This window comes from Prenolepis imparis, unplaced genomic scaffold, assembly GCF_030444845.1.
Source record: "Prenolepis imparis isolate NDT839.2.m4 unplaced genomic scaffold, iyPreImpa1.0 SCAF_5, whole genome shotgun sequence".
NCBI lineage: Eukaryota > Metazoa > Arthropoda > Insecta > Hymenoptera > Formicidae > Prenolepis > Prenolepis imparis.
The window spans coordinates 11621547-11641448 of record NW_028141163.1 but is presented as its reverse complement, the minus strand read 5'-3'; the positions used below and the strand labels follow the sequence as shown (position 1 = coordinate 11641448).

At 32.7% G+C, this 19902-nt stretch overlaps 5 protein-coding genes and 1 long non-coding RNA gene across 10 annotated transcripts; 4 read left to right on the top strand and 2 right to left on the bottom strand.

Moving 5' to 3' along the window:
* Positions 1-443: 443 nt before the first annotated feature.
* Positions 444-5246, bottom strand: Rtel1 (Regulator of telomere elongation helicase 1). Of its 4 annotated transcripts, none has more exons than XM_083039360.1 (13): positions 5232-5246; positions 4561-4732; positions 3885-4308; positions 3551-3806; positions 3198-3455; positions 2805-3115; positions 2508-2714; positions 2270-2432; positions 1923-2180; positions 1595-1834; positions 1048-1512; positions 822-966; positions 444-694 (listed from the first exon to the last, which is right to left on the bottom strand). In XM_083039360.1, the coding sequence occupies exons 2-13, from the start codon at positions 4691-4693 to the stop codon at positions 624-626; spliced, it is 2931 nt and encodes a 976-aa protein (XP_082895486.1). In that variant the 5' UTR covers positions 4694-4732; positions 5232-5246; the 3' UTR covers positions 444-623. The 4 variants fall into 4 exon arrangements, with proteins under 4 accessions (XP_082895486.1, XP_082895485.1, XP_082895484.1 ...); XM_083039359.1 differs by lacking the exon at positions 5232-5246 and adding an exon at positions 4897-4947; XM_083039358.1 differs by lacking the exon at positions 5232-5246 and adding an exon at positions 4855-4916.
* On the top strand, positions 5240-8414 carry Oscillin (glucosamine-6-phosphate isomerase Oscillin). 2 transcript variants are annotated; one of them, XM_083039369.1, is made up of 6 exons: positions 5243-5567; positions 6533-6691; positions 6826-7110; positions 7240-7598; positions 7765-7846; positions 8056-8414. In XM_083039369.1, the coding sequence occupies exons 2-5, from the start codon at positions 6568-6570 to the stop codon at positions 7840-7842; spliced, it is 846 nt and encodes a 281-aa protein (XP_082895495.1). In that variant the 5' UTR covers positions 5243-5567; positions 6533-6567; the 3' UTR covers positions 7843-7846; positions 8056-8414. The 2 variants fall into 2 exon arrangements, with proteins under 2 accessions (XP_082895496.1, XP_082895495.1); XM_083039370.1 differs by lacking the exon at positions 7765-7846 and having other exon boundaries at positions 5240-5567.
* A 132-nt stretch (positions 8415-8546) lies between these two features.
* On the top strand, positions 8547-11769 carry LOC145936797 (uncharacterized). The gene is made up of 3 exons (XM_083039368.1): positions 8547-8800; positions 9036-9791; positions 10731-11769. Exons 2-3 carry the CDS (start codon positions 9314-9316, stop codon positions 11474-11476), a joined length of 1224 nt encoding a protein of 407 aa, XP_082895494.1. The 5' UTR covers positions 8547-8800; positions 9036-9313; the 3' UTR covers positions 11477-11769.
* Ns2 (nucleostemin 2) lies at positions 11753-14297 on the bottom strand. Its single transcript, XM_083039361.1, has 2 exons — positions 14153-14297; positions 11753-13834 (listed from the first exon to the last, which is right to left on the bottom strand). Exon 2 carries the CDS (start codon positions 13827-13829, stop codon positions 11787-11789), a length of 2043 nt encoding a protein of 680 aa, XP_082895487.1. The 5' UTR covers positions 13830-13834; positions 14153-14297; the 3' UTR covers positions 11753-11786.
* Positions 14298-14695: 398 nt separating this feature from the next.
* Positions 14696-16552, top strand: Nup37 (nuclear pore complex protein Nup37). The gene is made up of 4 exons (XM_083037881.1): positions 14696-15104; positions 15369-15566; positions 15638-16005; positions 16103-16552. The coding sequence occupies exons 1-4, from the start codon at positions 14955-14957 to the stop codon at positions 16353-16355; spliced, it is 969 nt and encodes a 322-aa protein (XP_082894007.1). The 5' UTR covers positions 14696-14954; the 3' UTR covers positions 16356-16552.
* Positions 16553-17059: 507 nt separating this feature from the next.
* LOC145936129 (uncharacterized) lies at positions 17060-18332 on the top strand. The gene is made up of 5 exons (XR_014425327.1): positions 17060-17138; positions 17253-17348; positions 17511-17583; positions 17958-18046; positions 18252-18332. It is a non-coding gene; the product is annotated as an uncharacterized LOC145936129 (long non-coding RNA).
* Positions 18333-19902: the final 1570 nt, after the last annotated feature.

Here is a 19902-nt window from a genome sequence, read left to right as displayed (position 1 = left end):
TTACGCTATATATATTATTTAGAATTTACGTAAAAATTATATACGATAAATTGATTAATGAAATTAATGATATATGATAATGTTTTTTTCATTTTTATCTCGTGTTTTTTAATAGTCAAAAATGTTTTGTATAAATTTTAATATATCTGACTATAAAATATGCTATCGTGTGCATATAAATATGTTTAATATTTTATTACATATATTGAGTATCATATTTTTACATAATCGCCAAAGCTAATTTTATATTATTATTGCAAAAGTATAAAAAGAAAAAGATTATTTAATTTTATTAGATTTTATTTTTTAAAACTTTTTGCTGTTGAACTAAATATTTTTAACTATTCTTTCACTGTAATGATGCCTGCACGATTTTACATTTACAATATGGAAGAATTTATAATCAATTTCATATATACAAACTTGAATAAAATATTTATTGCCAAATACGTTAAAACGCTTAATCTTTTATTAGTCTGTTAATTTCTCTTAAAAAAAGAAATAAATATTTAGAAATTAAATTTAAAAAAGATATAAATTTTACTTAAATAAATAAAACTATGTTTATGTATAATATTCTCTTAATATCCACTATTCTTTAATACTACTGCAAATTGATGTAACTAGGAACTTTTATTCTTTATATAATTCTCAAAAGTTTCAATGTGTTGTTTCTTTAGAAAACTCTGAAATCCTAAAAATAGAAATATTTTTTTTTTGAGTGCATTTGTTTTGCCTCACACATGCAATTCTAGATTATAATGTTTGCCTTTCTTATCATCATCTCTTCATTTTATCAATCTGTAAAAGATAAAACTTACCTATGAATAAATGCTGTAATTGTCCAGTCAGTGGAAATAAACTCGACAATGTTTTCAATAATTTGTCAAAATCACCATTTTGCGTATAGCTTTGTATCATAGCTGCAAATATTTTATAATCACTCGCTGATAGCGCCCGTTTTACCTAGAAATATTAATTTACATTTAAATATGTATTGCATAATTTCTTTCCATATATAAATATATTGAATTTTTATATACTTACATCTTTCAGATATTGTTTTCCCAATGCCTTCTTATCATCTTTATTCGCTTCTTTAATGTTTGGTGCGATATTTACAGAACTTTGATTTTCTAGAACCGTCGACGAAGAGGAGGTTGAAGGAGCAGAAAAATACGTATCGACTCCGGACGATAAGATATTAATTTTCCTCTTCTTAGCAGTTGGTTCATCGACCTGTTTCGCCAATTCGCATGTACTCCGATTGTCCCTTAATTTGCAAGCACTAAAATTGATCGCAGATTGTGGCTTTGCTGACTTTTCTTTGTCCTTTACATCTTCATCCAAATACATATCAATGTTGAAACTATTATTAGTCTCTTTTGTCGATTGAAGATTGTTTTGCGCTCTTTGCTTTAAAGGTAATGTCGTCTCAAAAGTAGCACCTACGGCAGGCAGCGATATATCTTCGTTTCCATATTGTGCACGAATGACGCCAGGTTGTGGCAGCTGTGAAATTGTCACAAGTTAAAAAACTATTGAACAAAGTATTTTTTTAAATCGCATTTAATTATAAAGATTAAAAACTTGCAGTATTTTCCGCATTCCTAAAAAAATCTCGCAACTCTTTCGTGATCATCCCGAAATTCGTAAACTTCTTTATGTACGGTCTGAGCCAAGCGGACAACTGTTTCTTGAAATTTGGATTTTCGAATCTGCAATCGCAAAGTATCACAGCACCATAATCGTTTTTGTGTCTTATTATCCTGCCGATAGCTTGATTCACAGCACGTGACGCTTCAAGTTGATACCATTCTTGTCCAGTTAAACTCTGAATGTGAAACATTTGTTCATTATTTTTATTAGAGATCGTCAAGTTATGATTTTTATCAAAGTTAAACAAATATGCGATTCAATACCTCTTTCGCCGTAGTCCTTATTTCCTCCAAGTATCTTTGCTTCAGCATAACTCGCGGATCCTTTAAGGGCGGAAACGGCAGACCAATGATTAATACAGCCCTACCGTTTGCATTAGCGAAATCCAGACCCTCGCTGACTTTTCCTCTGCACACTGCCATAAAAACAGCCCCCTTGCAAGACGGATCTCTAATTTTTTGATAATATTCGTTCATCACGTTGACAAATCCGTCTTTTGAGTTGGGTTCTACATAAATAGGCTATTATCAAACATTAATTAATTTTGATATATCATATTAAACGCCATGAAAAAATACATTACTTTGTAAACGCGTTAAATATTGTTTACCTTACGGTCGGCAATTTGCGTCCACAAACCCATACTTTGCCATTCGTCTCTGCATTTCTTCATGATCGGATAGGAAGGAAAAAATATCAACAATCCATGGGGGACGATGCAACTAAAGTTGTACACTGTTCTTCCAAGAGATGCGATATACTTTGGATCATTCCTATGAAGATATAAGTGATTACACTATTATTAAATAAAAAAAGTTACATCGCTATATAAGCATAGTAATATTTACCTCGTATTATAGGATGAATTGAGCGGATGGTTGTCTGGACCCTGACTAAGAACACCAACGCATACTTGTTGGTTTGTTACAATATGTGGATTTTCTAGCTGAACCGTTATTGGTATACCAAGTTCCGATATAAATGGTTTCATCGGAGACAATGTGCCACTTGTGAGTATCACTGAACGTATTCCCTGTTCTACCATTTGTTCCATACTAAAAAAAGACAGAAAGACACTGTATTTCTTGTATGTTTCACAATTAAGATATTTTCTTCTATTATATTTATTATTAAATGATTTCTACCCAAAGCCAGGACTAAAACACCAGTAACTAATAAGTTTTCCATCTGTTTTTGTTGTCTTCTTGGTCTCCCAGACGTCACCCTTGTAATTCTTTTTCTGCTCTTCCAGCTGTATGTGAACTTTGTAGCAGCGTTTTACTTTCTCCTTGTGACGCACGATAGAACCACCGCTATTAAAAGCAGTCTTCAATAAGTCACTAAACTTTTGCAGTGCATTTCCTTTTCTTGCAAATGGTGATGTACTAGTAGTTGTCAGATATAAAATTATCTTTTCCAACTTATCTATCACAATTTGTTCCTTACCATGTGTTAACTGTTTACAAAAATTAGACAGCAACAATTATATGTGTATAAATAATTAAACAATATTAATTAATATAATTAAAAATGTTTACCTCAACTTTCTCAAGTAATTCAAAAATAAATCCACCAGGAAAAGTGTCTCCCTCGTTACGATTTTTCAATTCGATGGAATCGATTGCTTTTTCCAGTTCCAAAAACATCGCCTTTAAGATGTATAAATCCTCTGCTGTGAAATCTTTTGGCACATTATTATCCGATGAGAAGTCGTTTTGCAAATCTGCATCCTTAGCTATGTCTTTCATTACTGCAGTTACTTCATCAATACATATTGCAATATCCGTACTACTTATCTGTAAGGGAATATATATAATATTTTATTAGATAATTATTAATTTTTATTAGATTCATATATATATATGAAATGTCAAAGAACAAAAATTTATACCTGTAACGACGCTGCTTCTTCACAAACTTTTTCAACATTATGAGCTTCATCCAGTAAAACTACAGTATTTTGTAAATCTATACCCTGTGTCTTTCGTGTTTTAGGATCCAGCAGATAATTATAAGGCATGAAAACAATATCTGCATTTTGCTTAAATTCTTTTGCCAAAAAGTATGGGCAGCATTTGTGTTTCTGTCCAATTTTAACCAAATCTTCTATATCCAACACCTCCTGTTTAAAAACAGGATCATCTTTTCTAAACATATTAGAATTTGTAATATTTTGTAATTTCTTTGCTTTGATTGAAAAATTACTAGAGTACTTAAGCACATACCTGGCCTCAACGTTATTGAAATAAAAACAAGTCCTAGATTTTACTTTGGAATGACACATGTGTATTTTATTAAAAGCGCTTGCTTCTTTAGAAACTTCTGGATGAATACACAGCTGATCGCGAGAGCCTAATACAGCGGTAGCAACGTGCTTGTATGAAGTTTTCTTCAATTCGTGCATAGCTTGAGACAATTGAGAATGCGTTCGAGATGCATAGATAATTTTGGGCATAGCCCATCCAAAATTTTGAACGGTATCTGGTACTCCTGACGCCTTTTCGAGTCCACCAATCAAATATTTAAAATAATGTCCACCAAAGTCTTTCTTCTCAATTGCACCTGCTATTACTTGTGCTTGTAATTGAGCTTTCTTCGTCAACAGCCAGCTTAAGGAAGAGCACAGGAGGCAAAGAGTTTTTCCAGTACCTATGTATACATATATTCATTTTGTTAATAGAAAATATAGAAGAATAAAATAATAAAAAATAAAAAAAATGACACAAATAAAATATATAAATTAAAATAATTCTATTTTTCACGTAACATTTTTTCAAATGACGAATTTTAACTTTAAGAGATAAATTACATTTTTGTACAAAACATGTTCTTTTTAATACTATTTTATGCGCATTTTTTTGGAATTTGAAATTTTTTTAACTAACATAAGTACATGAATACCTGTGGGAGACTCCAAGACACCGTGTTGACCGTTTTGCAGACATTCTATCACTTTTCTCATGTATTCCTCCTGCACGGAATACGGTTTAAATGGGAAACTAACGACGATATCATTAATTGTGATGTCAGGCATCTCAGAAGTCAGAAGTCAATCAATAAAAACACAAATCAGCTGTAAGAAAATTCTACACGTAACTATCGTGAACACTTCTTCCCGCCAGAATGAAAATCTAACCGAACCTTGTGCTTCCGTGAATGGAATTTATTGAATTTATTTAACTTAACCTAACCTACTTTCTTGTTTGTATGTTGTACATACATAATATACATACATACGTAGAGCAACACGGAGCGAGAGAGAGCGCGTGTCGATGTGCGCGAGTGCGCGGCGCGTTTGACTTTAACCTTCAAGTGGCGCTGTGCGTCATGCGGTCACGTGGTTGGAATTCGGTGCGCGGAGTGGGGGGACGTGGTGGGGGCAGGGTGGTGGGGTGGGGCGCGCCGCGCGCGCATTCCCCCCCCATCACGTCCCCCACTCCGCGTACCGAATTCCAACCACGTGACGCACAGCGCCACTTGAAGGTTAAAGTCGAACGCGCGCGCACATCGACACGCGCTCTCTCCCGCTTCGTGTTGCTCTACGTATGTATGTATATTATGCATGTACATACATACAAGAGAGTAGGTTAGGACCACGTCCCCCCGTCATCCGCCATGTCCGCCGCGCTCCGTTTAACGCAGTTGCGCGACCGACCTGAAATTGGTGATATTGAGTTCCCGACTTGTCAAGAATGCTCCCTCTTGTAAGTCGCGTTTAAGCGATAAAAGGAGAGATAAAACGTGAAAAGGTTCTGGGACGATAATACTGCGATAAGGATTTGCGGTGGCGATGATGAGTTGACCGAAAATAAGCGGCTGGCTGACATTCGAGAGGAGACAGCTCAAGCGTCTAGGTTAATGCGTGATCAGCTGATCGGTGAAGTTGCAGCACGAGACACGTGTAACAGGTTTGCGCCTCTTCAAATTTACTTCGTGCGAAGTTTATTAAGTTTCTAAAATCGTAAAGCCTCTCTCTGTCGTCTCTGATAAGAGTGGAAAAAATGAATAAGTATTTTAAATGTTTTAAATTTTATTGTCGCGCATACATGAGAGTTATTGAAGATCAACGGCCATTGGTTATTGACCCCGAAAAAAAAGAGCTGTGTAATTTTTATTGCGTGTAATTTGGTGCGAAATTATTACCCTATCTTCCTTGATAAGTATTTTAAATGTAGACTTTGGTTTCTATATATTTTCTTATAACTTTAAGTATCTAAGTTACATGTAAAAATATATAGTTCATGTATGTGTATTATTTAATATATATTATTGCTATAATTTTCTTGTGAAAAAGTTAAATCGAATATATATAAATATATTTTATATAAATGTACATTTAATATATATATATATGTTAAATATATTCATATATGTTCAATTTAAATATTTTTCTACAAAGTTTTTTTTAGTAATAATGTAAATTATTCATACATACACACATGTATATACATATATATATATTTTAAATTAAATTAATTAAATTATATATGTTCAGAATTTTGTAAGAATTTTTTAAATGATTATATTTTTTCATGACTGTACATAAAATGAAAGGTCAGTGTTGTGAGCTTATCTTCGAGATATGAATATGCAGTACTTGCCACTGTAAATATGTCTTATAGCAGATAAAAATGATAATTAAGCTTGTTTTTAGCTCTTTAATACTTCTTAGACTTTAAATAAATATTTCGTTTTCTTTGTTTCATAAAGTACTTTGTATTTTTTTAATATGTATAATTTATTGTTCTTCTTTTATGTAATTAGTAAGAGAATGTCAATATAGAAAATTTTGCTTTTTTGCATAATCAGCATACATATAGACTTGGTATGAAAATATTAATTTTTTGTACAAACCTATCTACTTATTTTGCAGTGTGATTGTAATTGTAATTAACATAAATACTCATTATGCGTCTGGTAATTTGTGACACAGTGGATTATGTCGCAGAGTGGTCTGCGAAGTATGTTCTCAAGAGAATCAATGACTTCAATCCCAATAAGGACAAGTATTTTGTTCTTGGTCTCCCTACAGGTACGTTAATTTTAATTTTTAAACATTTTATACATTTGTTTAATTGTATTATCAATTTATATTATCTTTATTAATTTATTCTTAATTTGTATCATCTTATGAATCGTTTTTCGCTTTTTTCTTGTATTACGCAGGCGGTACGCCTTTGGGGATGTATAAGAAGCTCATAACATATTATCAACAAGGCAAAATTTCCTTCAAGTATGTTAAGACGTTCAACATGGACGAGTATGTCGACCTGCCAAGAGATCACCCAGAGTCTTATCATTATTACATGTACAACAATTTCTTCAAACACATCGATATAGATCCAGAGAATGTGCATATACTTGACGGAAACGCAGAGGATCTTGAAAAAGAATGCAATGATTTTGAGAGAAAGATCAAAGAAGCAGGTGGAATAGAATTATTTATTGGAGGTACGTTGGTAATTTTGTTAAAATGACAAAGACAACAAAGATTCTCTTGATTGCAACAAGTTTTGGGCAAACAAATGTTTGTAAAAAAAAGTATCAGATTTATCTAACTGTAAAACATTATTTTGACAGGTATTGGTCCAGATGGACACATAGCTTTCAACGAGCCTGGCTCGTCGTTAGCTTCTCGCACAAGAGTGAAGACTCTTGCGCAGGATACCTTGGAGGCCAACGCGAGATTCTTCGGAAACGACATCAATAAAGTACCGAAACAGGCCCTGACTGTAGGTGTCGGCACCGTAATGGACGCGAAGGAAGTGATGATTCTTATCACCGGATCTCACAAGGCCTTTGCTCTTTACAAAGCGATTGAAGAGGGTGTTAATCACATGTGGACGGTATCGGCATTTCAACAACATCCTCGTACGCTTATAATCTGTGATGAAGACGCAACTTTGGAATTACGGGTGAAAACAGTGAAATATTTTAAGGTAATCTAGACCCTCTCTCTCTCTCTCTCTCTCTCTTTCTTTTTTTCTCTCATACGATGACTTGGTACTTTTCTATCACATGAAGTAGAGAGACGTGCTAAGTTAGTTAAACTATAAAAATATAATATAGAAGTTTCGTTCTATTCAATTTGTATGCTACATGTAGGCACTCAGTGATGTACATCGCAAATTGATTGAGGAAGATGGAAATGCAATCCCTCGTCGTACAGTGCAAAATAATTGAAATGGTATATCTTCATGACCTTTTTGATCAATCAAAATTCTCTTTTAAATTATTATATATCAATTAATAATACATATCCATTTTCCTTTCTGTGTTTTGCAAATGAATTATATATGATATAAACTATGTGTATTCTTATGAATTTATCGTAAAAATTATAAATTCTATATAATTGCATTTATAACATCTAAAACTCTCATATTTTGCTTACAGAGTTTATGGGATATTCATAGCAAATTGATCGAGCAAGAGAGCCGAACAAAGTAAGAATTTTATTATTAACCATTCGGGGAAATAGTCGAAATAAAAAAAAAAGGATTAAAAAAGAACAAATGGAGAGAAGCCAAGCATCGATGTTCAAGTTGTGAATAAATTGATGAAATATTATATGTTATGAAATATCCTACATTTGTCATTTTAACCATATTTTACATTATATGCAAATTTTAATTATATATACATATATGCTGTATTTTACAACTGTCATATAAATGCCAGGGAAATGTATTTTAATATTAATACTGTTCTGCCAATTTTCAGAAATAAATTTATCTTTTTTATCGCCACACATATACACCAGGAGAGTATTATGATCCGAAATTAATTAATCTAATTTCCCACAGTTTCAAATATTCCGATAAACAAAAATAATCCATCGAATTTAATTTTTTAATTCATAATAATGTACGAATAATGTTATACATCTCTGTAAAAGTACGACATAACGCAATTGTAAAGATAATAGTACCTCTTTAAATATAATTTGCGTGTAAATTGTGGAATAATTATAGATCCCTCATAGTGAAACGAGAACAAACTGAGAAAGGGAGTAACTGAAGTGGGACGTTAGATGGGAGGATCATAATGGTCATATGCGCAGATCGGTAATTGACGAATATAAACCACGTGTCGAGAGATGATTACACGCGTCTCTGCATGCGAAGATTAATCTCATCCGGCAAGTATACATATATGCAAGCGTCATGTGACTCTATTGCGCGACTACGTGTGATAGATTTTTCTTCTTTTATTCTTTATGGATTTCCATCCGTTGAACGAAGTATCATATCGCAATAATTTAAAGAGCTTGGACTAAAATCCCCAATCTAAATATATAAAGCTTCCAACTATTTTGCATTTATTTTAATTAATGGATTTAGACACCCATTATTGTTTTTCTGCTAACTTCCCAGGTTCTCTGAACAAGATACATTAGGATGCGCCTCTCAAAAACCTGATTCTGGTGCACGTGCGGTCGAACAAATGAAGAGAGGAGGTGGGATCGTTACATCATATATATACAGCGGAGTGACGATTATTATAATTGGAACGATTACCGTTCGTGCGCGCGCTTATTTTACGCGCCAGTATCTCGATTTGTCTTTCAGTCTCGGTCTGATATGAGAAGCGATAACTAGTTAGATAGATCAGTGCTTCCTTTTAAATTTGTTTTTCCTTGTTCGACGATATCATGAACAACGGGGAGTTGCAGAAGATCGAGTTGCGCGAGCTGCGGCCGATCCTGAGCCGGACGTTCGGCGACCAGTTGATCGTGGTCCGTTATACGGCCAGAAACCTGTTGCAGCCAGGCGAGAATTACGGGAGTACCATTTTCGACGTTCACGCGGTGATCAAGCGTAATGATGACGCGGAGGAGGAGGATCTCTATCTGGTGGCGAAGATGCCACCGCCGACGGAATTTCAACGGAAGATCTTCGACTCTCCGCATTCGTTTAGAAAGGAGATCTTTATGTACGAGAGTATCCTGCCTCATTACAACCAGCTGGAGAGGGACGTCGGTTTGAAGGAGGACGAATTGTTCGATGTGCTACCCAAGTACTATCAATCCAGATTGTTCCTGAATCCGGACGTCGATTTCGACGACGACGCTGTTATTTTAATGGAAAATTTGAAAAGCCGCGGTTATTACATCTGCGACAGAGTTAAAGGTATATATTAGTGTTAAATCCTTTGTATACTCTAGAAGCAACGACTATAATAAGAATAAGTAGATAACAATAAGTCATGCGAAATTTTGTATGCTTATATACTTTGCAGGCTTATTATTGTGATATTATGAATTTGCAATTATTTTTTTAATCGAGAAGTTTTTGATTGAAGTTTAGAATTCAAAAAAAGAAACTGCACAGAAAAATTACAAATTATACAATGCAATTATTAATATATGAATATAGCAAAAATTATTTAATTATCATAAATAAATTATTTTTACGAGTTTCTTCAAAAACGTATCTTGTACTAGAAATTCGTTTCATTCGAGTTAACATATTATAATGAAAATGTTTAATTATCCTATGATTTAATTAATCATAGTAATTAAAAATTTATATTACTCTTAATTATTCAATCATAATGTAATATTTTAATTATTTAATCATGCTACGATTTTTATTAATTATAATTGAATGATTAAGCAGTTTGTAACTTTTGACAATCCTAAGTACTATAATTGAACTTTAATAATTTATTTAGAAATATTTATGACAAAACAATATGCGCATTTATGTCTCGATACACGATACAATATGTCTGTACTTTTGCATTATAAGCATGATTTATGATCTTGATAAAAAAAAAAGGAAATTCATTACGCAATCCTTGGCATCATTTTTCCTCGTGTTTTTACACTTATCTCTCTTGACTAATTCGCGGAAAGTATACCGAGCTGTCCATAATGTTTTTTATAGATAAAGTTAGTCGTGAAAATTCATGTGTGTGTGTTTCAAGATTACTAATATTACATCACTTGATGTCACTGATTATTTAAGATTAGATTAGACTCAAGATTATCAGAGATGTTGGAAATATGCTTAATCATTTCATTACACGTGATTTACTATATACCTTTGTCTCTCTTGGTTTTTCAGGATGTGACCTTGAACATTCGAGAACCGCAATAAGGGCAATGGCCAGATTTCACGCCCTAGGAATGGCCATCAAGTACAAGGATCCGGAGTATTTCGAGGTGCTGAGGCAACGTAGCAAGTGTATCGAACTGCAGATGGAAGAGTTCGAGAATATGCAGAAAGATATGCTGAAGAGGATAGAGGCGGATCCGGAGTTGGTCAACCACATCGATCGTTGCAACGCGGCCATGACTGAGTCGATGAAGAAAGGCATGTGGGACCTCGTACCCGACGAACCCTGGTCCACCATCGTCCATGCGGACTTTTGGGTGAACAACATCATGTTCCATCGCGACGAGGACGGCCGGGTGGACGACGTCAAGTTCGTTGACTTTCAGAATTATCTCTTTTTCAATCCGCTGCGCGAGATGGTCTTCTACCTGTTCTCCAGCATGGATGTGAGGGACAATTACATCCAGGAGTTGATGGATCTCTATCACGAGATCTTCGTGGCCGTCCTTGTCCGAATGGGCTGCGACACCGAGTCGTTTACGAGGGAAAAGTTCGACGAGAATCTGATGACCCAAGCCAAGTTTGAGTTTATGCACTTGCTTTTCATGCTCAAGATACTCACGTTGAATGTGCAGGAGGACGAGTTTAAGCAACAGGATATGAAGAACTTCATGAAGTCCTATCAGGGCAACCAAGCGTTCGTTCAACGGCAACGCAAAGTTATATCGTATTTTATTAAACGCAATTGGATCTAGGCAATGTAATAGAAAAAAAAGAAATATATCCAATTATATATATACATAATTATATATTATGCATAATTATATCACGCATAATATAATGTGAGCGATTATGTTACCGTACATACAATTGTATTATGTAAAAAAATAACGAGATAAATTTTACAAGAAAAGGAACCAGAGATATATGATGTTAGAAATTTGAGACACAAATATAACATATATATTTTTTTTATAAAAATATATTGTGCCTATTGTGCTAATTGTTCGCATTTTATAAATAGAAAGAAGAAAGTCGATTTAATTTATTCTAGAAATCGATTTATTACCTTCTCTTGACCTTAGGAACCTTCCTGTTTCTATTTCTGTTCTTCACATTTGTAACTTCGTAGAAATTGCTTCCTATCTTTTTCCTCTTATTCGCGCGTTCTATGGCTCTTCGCTGTTTGCTCGTTATTTTTTCTATCCCTCTTTTCGCAGAGGATATTGACGAAACAGTAAATGTACCGCTACTTGAAGACACCTTGGAAGTAATTATTTCGCTGTCGCTGGAATCATCTTCATGGTCTACAACATCATATGCACTCTGCTTCAAGTTGTCGTCTTCGTCATCCACATCAGATTTCGCTTCTACATCGGATTTCGTTTCCATATCGATCTCATCAGCCACATTCTCATGATTATCTTCGACATCATCATCAATCTTTGGGGAAGTTTCAGGCGAAGCTTCTTCCTCTAAGTCCTTTCTGACATCATCGCCAGAATAATCCAATCCAACGCGTATTCTCTGAAAATCTTGCGTCACTCTTAATTGATTCTGTGCTGGCTCAGTTGAAGATGGGCTATTTTCAGTCACTTCATCAGTGACGTTTGATGCATTCTTATCTAAACAGCTATCTCCAGTGATAATTGTCTCGTTATTAGTTGCTTGTTCCGACAGTGGTTCTTCAAAGCCTACTGGTGGAACGTAAAATGGCAATTTGCCGCGTTGCCAATCATTCAGCATCATACGCGCGACGATAGCTATGTCAGGCTCTCCTTTCTTCAAAAGCTTGCCGCTTCGACGTGCCAGCTTTTCCAAGAAATCAACGTGATCCTCCCACTTATCTACTTTGTACGTTTTACGTATGTATTCGGGTTTCACTCTTTCTAGAACGGCGGCGATGTAGTCTTCCGGATTCTGAACAAGTTCCACCCTCACGACGCCCTTCAACACCTTCTCCGTATCGGTTTCCGTAGAAGGATAAACAACGCCGGGACAATCTATCAAATAAATACGACGCATGAGAGTTATATACTGCCATACCTTTGTCTCTCCAGCTATAGGCGCCACTTTGCAGACCTTCTTGGAACGCAAGGTGTTTATGACGGAACTCTTTCCCGTATTGGGATATCCTACGAAACCCACGCTGATTTGCTTCTTGTCAACGTGCAATTTCGCAAACTGCCTCAGCAGATTTATGAGGGAGCCTTTGCCGAAGGGATGCGTTAAGGAAGCATGAAAGGCAACCGTGGGATATTCCTTGCTCAGGATCGCCACCCATCTTTGCGTGACCCACGTTGGTACAAGATCCACTTTATTTAGGATAAACATCAGATGTTTGTAAGGTTTCTCGGTCTTCAGAAATTTCTCCACGGGAGGAGACCTGGTTCCCATCGGATCTCTCGCATCCAATACCTGCAGAATAACGTCCGAGGAATCGATGACTTTGTACAGCTCGTTCCATATCCTTTTACTTTGTCCCGCTTCCATGATCCACTCCCTTGGCGCATCCTTTACGCCAGTGTCCTCGCGAATGAGATCATAATCTTTGGAATCCTTCTCCTTGTTGTAAGTATCCTCCTTCTCCTCGGCCGATTTTTTCAACTCGTCGTACGACGTTATTGCCAAATTTGGTCTCTTTCGAATCTTCTTTGGACCAAAGACACTGTCGAAGCTCTCCGTATCTAACAAATGTACCCTCGTATTTGCTGCCTTCTGTTGAAGTAAAGTTACAGGCAATTGAGTCGGTTTCATGACAACCTTATAGGGATCCTTTATAGCAGTTCCCAATTCATTCTGAAATTTTTGCAGAGCATTCTGTGAGATGACTCTGGAATTACCAAACCATCTCCGGGATGGCTCCACCCGTGACATAGTTCCAGAGGTGTTCCAGCCTTGAAAAGGCGCAGGGCTGATGATCTTTCCAACACGATTGCGTTTTGGTTTCTGATTACGATACATCTGTAATCTCTTAATAGTTGCTTTCGTTCGGACTTTAGCAACTCCTTTCAATCCTTCCGTAGGACGTTCAGGATTCATGCTGTGCCCTGAACGATTAAAGCCCTGCTTTCGCGGGGCTTTAGTTGTGCCATGTGATTTAGCCATTGTGCCTGTAAAACACAAATATCTTCAATATATAGAATATGCATGATACATGCAATTATTATATATACAGATCACATTTTATATATAGAAATATGCATTATTATATAAAAAAAATATAATAGCAGAATATCTTTTTCAAAGTCATTTTTGTACTTATTTTTTTAAGCTTAAGATATCATTTATATACACACAGAGAGTTTAAAGAATTTCATTTTAAATATTAATTTTTATTTTTGTAAAACCAAAAATTGACTTTAAATTCAACAAATTTGTCATTTCTCAATATTTTTTGTCAAATATATATATGTAAATATAAATAATACCTTCTAAGATAAAATTCTAATTGTAAAATGAACAATATGTCTGAGGTTAGATTTACACCACGTGCATCTTCTCATTTGAACATAGAATGCGCTGTAATCGCAATAATTTTTTCGCGCATGCGTGATTAGTGACAGTAAAACAGGGATGTATGATGTTAATAATATATAAGGGCGAAAATCTTGATGTCAGATTAGATAGATAAAATTCTGATAAATAAGTAAATATATGTACAATATATGTTTTGTTTTAATTAATATGTATTGTGTAATCAAAAATTTAAATGAAAAATTAATTTAAACATTTTTAAAACATTCTTTATGGGCGATTAATGGACTTGACAGATGATGACAAATGGATAAAAATCTTATAATGAAGTGATTATTTATATATATATATATATATATATATATATATAGTGTATGTTTTGTTATAATTAAAATATTTATTGTCTAGTGAAAAATTTAAATGAAAAATTAATTTAAAGATTTTTTTAAATGTTCAAGGGGCGATCATTATTAAGATACGTCCCTGATATGACGTTTCTGCGTGCGCATTCGCGAACCACCCAGTCCTCTTCGAATGTTGTCAACAACATATCGGCGTTAGAAATTACGTCCGCGATCAAGAAAATAGAGAATAAAATATATTTCGATTTGTTTCGTTCAAATATATCATTTTTTTCAAAATTATCGTATGATTATAAATTCCCATTAAAGATTGATCAATCTTAATCCGCCCCACATCTTGTAAAAAAGGTTATGCCGGTTCGATTTTCAAGCGTTTATACGAACGAAAGAAAGAATGGACGAGGCAGTCACTACACCGCCTACATTTAAACGGAATTTCTTCGAGCGAATTTACTGCGTGGAATTGTCGCCGTACGAATGGTCGCAGCACTTGATCTGCATCGCCCTCGCCAAGGAAATTGTCGTCGCTACTGTCAGATTTCAGGTTCGTGCAAAGACTGATATTTTTCATATTATGTATGATTTAATTATTTTATTTTGTGATTTTGTCGGATTCTGTCAAATTGCTGATTAAAGTGTAATATATGTCAAGAAAAATATTTTTATGTTGTAAAAGAAAATATACAATTGCAATATTATACAATTTTAATGGAATTTCTTCTTTTAGAAAGAAGAATTTCTAATATAAAAATAATATCTATAAATAATATTTAAATAATCTAATATATATAAATATATAAATTTTTAGGATGAAGATGACACTGTGGAGGACATGGCGTACAATCCTATCAAAACATTTCACCACGATACCAGACCTCATGCAATTGCATGGAGTCCAGAAACCTCCTTGAGCATTGTTCCCAAAATTCTTACATTTTGTGTCGCTGGTGCAGATTTTAAAATAAGATTGTACAATAGCAATTTGAACGATGTCAATGTGTATGAGGTAAGAATACTTGTGGAATTATATAGATTTATAGCTTTGCGAAATTGAATGCAATAATAAATGTTTTAAAGATTTTAGAAGGGCACAAAGATTATACGAATGCAATTTCTTATGAACCAGAGGGTGAATTGTTAGCATCAGTTTCCGATGATCATACATGTAAATTATGGGCAATTAAAGAGGACCAGAAGTGTGTGTCCACATTTTTTTTGACATCGCCTGGTAGCAGTGTATGTTGGCATAGTGAAGAATCTGGCAAGCTTTTAGTAGCGGAAAAGAATGGCTTAATACGCATGTATAATGTCAGAAGTCAACAAGCGATTATGTCTCTCGATTCTGGGGCTGTTCCCTTGATTGCGGCAGACTGGGCATCGAATCCTTTAAAAGTTGTATCGATGGCTGCCGGAGAGTTATTACTCTGGGACGTATCTAGACCGAGGTAATAAGAAATTAATTCATAAACTTTCTATATTATATACATGCGTTATATGCAAACTTTTTTATTGAATTAATTTTATTCTTGTTTTTAATTTTAGCCGTCCCCTTGATGAACGAACGCTTCATCTAGAAGGCGGTTTAGCAGTGAAATTCTCTCATGCGAACGAAAATCTGGTCGCAAGCATTGGTTGGCCAGATAACTTGTTGAAAGTTTTCAATTTCAAATCCAAACAAGTGATATTGTGCGGGAAAGTGAAATTAGTTGGCGGTATGACATGGCACTACAAATTGCCTTATGTCTGTGCCGGAAGTGACAGAGAACTATTTTTCTGGAGAATAAATGTAAATTAAGGTACATTAAACAATTGATTTTATACATAAAAAGAGATTTTTCAACCCTTTAAAATAAATATTTAAGAGATGATGTTATAACGTATTATATAATTTTATATTATATAATACGTTATATAATTTCTTTTATATTACATATACTTCAATATTTCTCTATTAATTATTTAATTATTTTGGAAAAATTATAACTTTCTTATACTATGTCCGCAACAGGATTTTCTAAGATAAAATTACTTATTTAATAAAAAAGAAATGTATTTTTATAAAATGTAGTTATAATAATAAAGATTCTTTACATCTATTATATAAATAAATTAAACTGTGAACATTATGTTATACTACTTCTTTTCCATAAGATTTTTCAAAATATTTTATAAAATTATACAAAATTTCTTCTATAAAAAATCAATATAAGACAAAATTACTTAATCTGATAAAAAATTATTAAAAATTTTGTGTGATTCTTCAATTTTTGGGTATTTATTATTCTTTTATTAATTAAATTAAACTAAAATACATAAAATGAATTAATTATTACAGTATTTATTATTATACGTATCAAATATAAAGTTCAATGCATATAATATTAATTTTTTTATATTTATACTTTCGCGCGCACGCGAAGTTAGTGTCAAGAGATGTCGCAAGAGGGTGTCAATATCGAACTTGGCGCGCTTTTTTCCCGCATTTTCTTCCCGCCTCCGCCATAATTAAGACCGCACTTCCGCTTCCGCTTCGTTGACGACGAGAGCAAAGTGTCGCACGATCATTAATTGTATTCAGGTAATAAGTGCACGCGTAATTATAATTAATATTATAATTAATTGTTCTTGCAAGCGAACACTTATATATATAATATATATAACGCTTATATATATAATGAATTGTGTTCACTAGTATGAATGCAATCAAGAAGCGATAGCGAGATGAAATAAGAGAGAGAGAGGGAAGACTTGGGCGGCATCAAGTGAAGCTAGGTGAAGAAAACATGAAGTAAATAATTTATTATTTATTTATTATTATTTGTAAAGGATTAAATAAAGAACAATTTTAATGCGCGCAATAATTACTTTTAGAGGTTAATAAATGAAACATAATTTGAATTAATATTTGTTTTAAATTAAAACAAAGATGATTTATTTATGTATTTTACAGATTAACGGTATGCACTACGATATATGTATAGGCTATATGCGGTTATGGAACTCGATCGCTGCGCATTGAATCGGTGAGTTTAAAATATTTTCTATATTTCTTTAATTAATCGTTAATAAATTTGGGAAAATAACAAAATATATACGTATAAAATAAATCAATTAAATGAATAACATAAGAAATAAACTACAAAATTAAAATTTAAAAAATTTTTAAAATTATTAATATAAAAATATATTTAATTTATATAATTTAAATATCTAAATTTAAATTTGCAGAGGTAATGAATGCAAAAATATAATTATTTTTATAGTTTGTATCCATAGATTACTTATTATTAGTTTATATGTTATAATTATATATATTCAAAATAAATAAAAATTATATTAAAATAAATAATAATAAGAGTTTAAGTTAGAATAATTAATTTCCCTTTATATGTTACAGATCAATGTAGCAAACATAATAAAATAAGGACTCAAAAAATTTGAAAGCAGCAAAGGAATGGTATTGGATGCCACAGGAGAAATTTCTAGGTATATTTTATTATAACAACTTATTAAGTTGCATTAAATCAAAATTATTAGTTTAATATATTTAAATATATTGTATAATAAATTAAATATATGTGTTTATTAAATTGTACGCATTGAATATCATGAAATTCAATATGCATATGCATATAATAATAATTATTTTTTACATGTTAATTATTTTAGGCATTTAATTTCTATTTTACAGATCAACTTAGCTGAAGGTAACGACAATCTGAGAGGAGAAAGAGATCTAGGAGGATTGGGCACCAGCGGATCAACCCTGAGGTGAGGATTTATTCGTTTATTATTAGTCAATTTACATTAAAATTCATAAAATGATGTAATTATTATAATGCTTATTATTGTACGCTTTAAATATAAAATTCAATGCATATAATAATATGCATTGAATTCAATGAATAATTTTTTTACTCGTTAATTGTTTTAGACGCTGTTACAAAATTTGAATTTAATTTAATTTCTATGTTACAGATAATTTAAAGACAACGTTGACAACCTGACAACCTGAGAGGAGGAGGAACAGGTCTGGGAGAGGCATCGGGCACCGGCAGAGCAACCCTGAGGTGAGGATTTATTATTTGTCTATTATAGTTGTATTGAATCAAAATTCATAAAATGTTTTAATTATATTTCTGCTGAATATTGTACGCGCATAAAATATACAAAATTTAATACACAATAATAATTTACTGAAGTATTAATTACTGGTGGCGTTGCTAATTATATAATAATAATTTGGATTTTATTTGTATGTTACAGATTAGCGTCGGCCGGTGAGTGATTATTTTTTTATTACGAGGTAACGGTGTATTGTAGATTAGATTGTGTAGATGTAGATGTAGATTGTAGATTGTTAGATAGTTTCCGTTACCTCAAAATTAATGGATTACAAAATGGATAGATTAAGAATATTTCATCCGTTTAAAAGAAATATGGGAAACATTTTATAATACATATGCATAATATATTTAATCTAATTTATTTTACAAAGCACACAATTAATGATTAAGCGTGTGATAATTAATTAAATTTTTGTATAATTAATTTTACAATAATCATAATTACTTATTGTTATATAATATATCGATATTATATTACTGTTTTGTAATCCATTTATTTATATTGATTGATAATTTGATTTTACATAGTTAAAATTGTGTAATAAATAACGTGAGATCTGAAAGATATTTTGTGGGTGTTTTCTCGCGATAGAAAAAAGAAAAATGAAAAGAATAGTGATTAAAAATTTGCAACAATAATAATTTACTACATATTTATATTTTAGATTTTTATATTTTAGAATTTTTAATGGAAATTCTATCCCGCATTACCTTATTTTATTTTCTTACTTTGAGATTGATCGGTTGCACTGATTAATTATCTAATTTTCTCAATACGTAAAAAATATACAAATATTAAAATAATTTTAATATTATAGTAATAATTTCTTATATACATATATAAAAAATATAATTAAAATAATTTTATTTTATAATAATTTTAATACTATAATAAATAATTCTTGTTAGAAATAGATATAAAAAAATATCGCTCATTACTGCGGGAGTGTCGTCCAAATAATTAAATATCGCGCGTTTATTAATACGGGAGTGTCGTTGAAAGTATCGCGCGTTTAGTGCGGGAGTATCGCGTATTTAAATCGTTATTGTAAGTTAAAAGTATCGCGTATTTAAAGTGAAATGAATCCTGACCTGATCTGAGAGGAGGAGCAGACCTGCTAGGAGGTATCGGGCACCAGCAGAGCAACTCTAAGGTATTATAAAATACTATATAATATTTATATAAATCGTGTAAAGAAAGATGCATTAATTTCT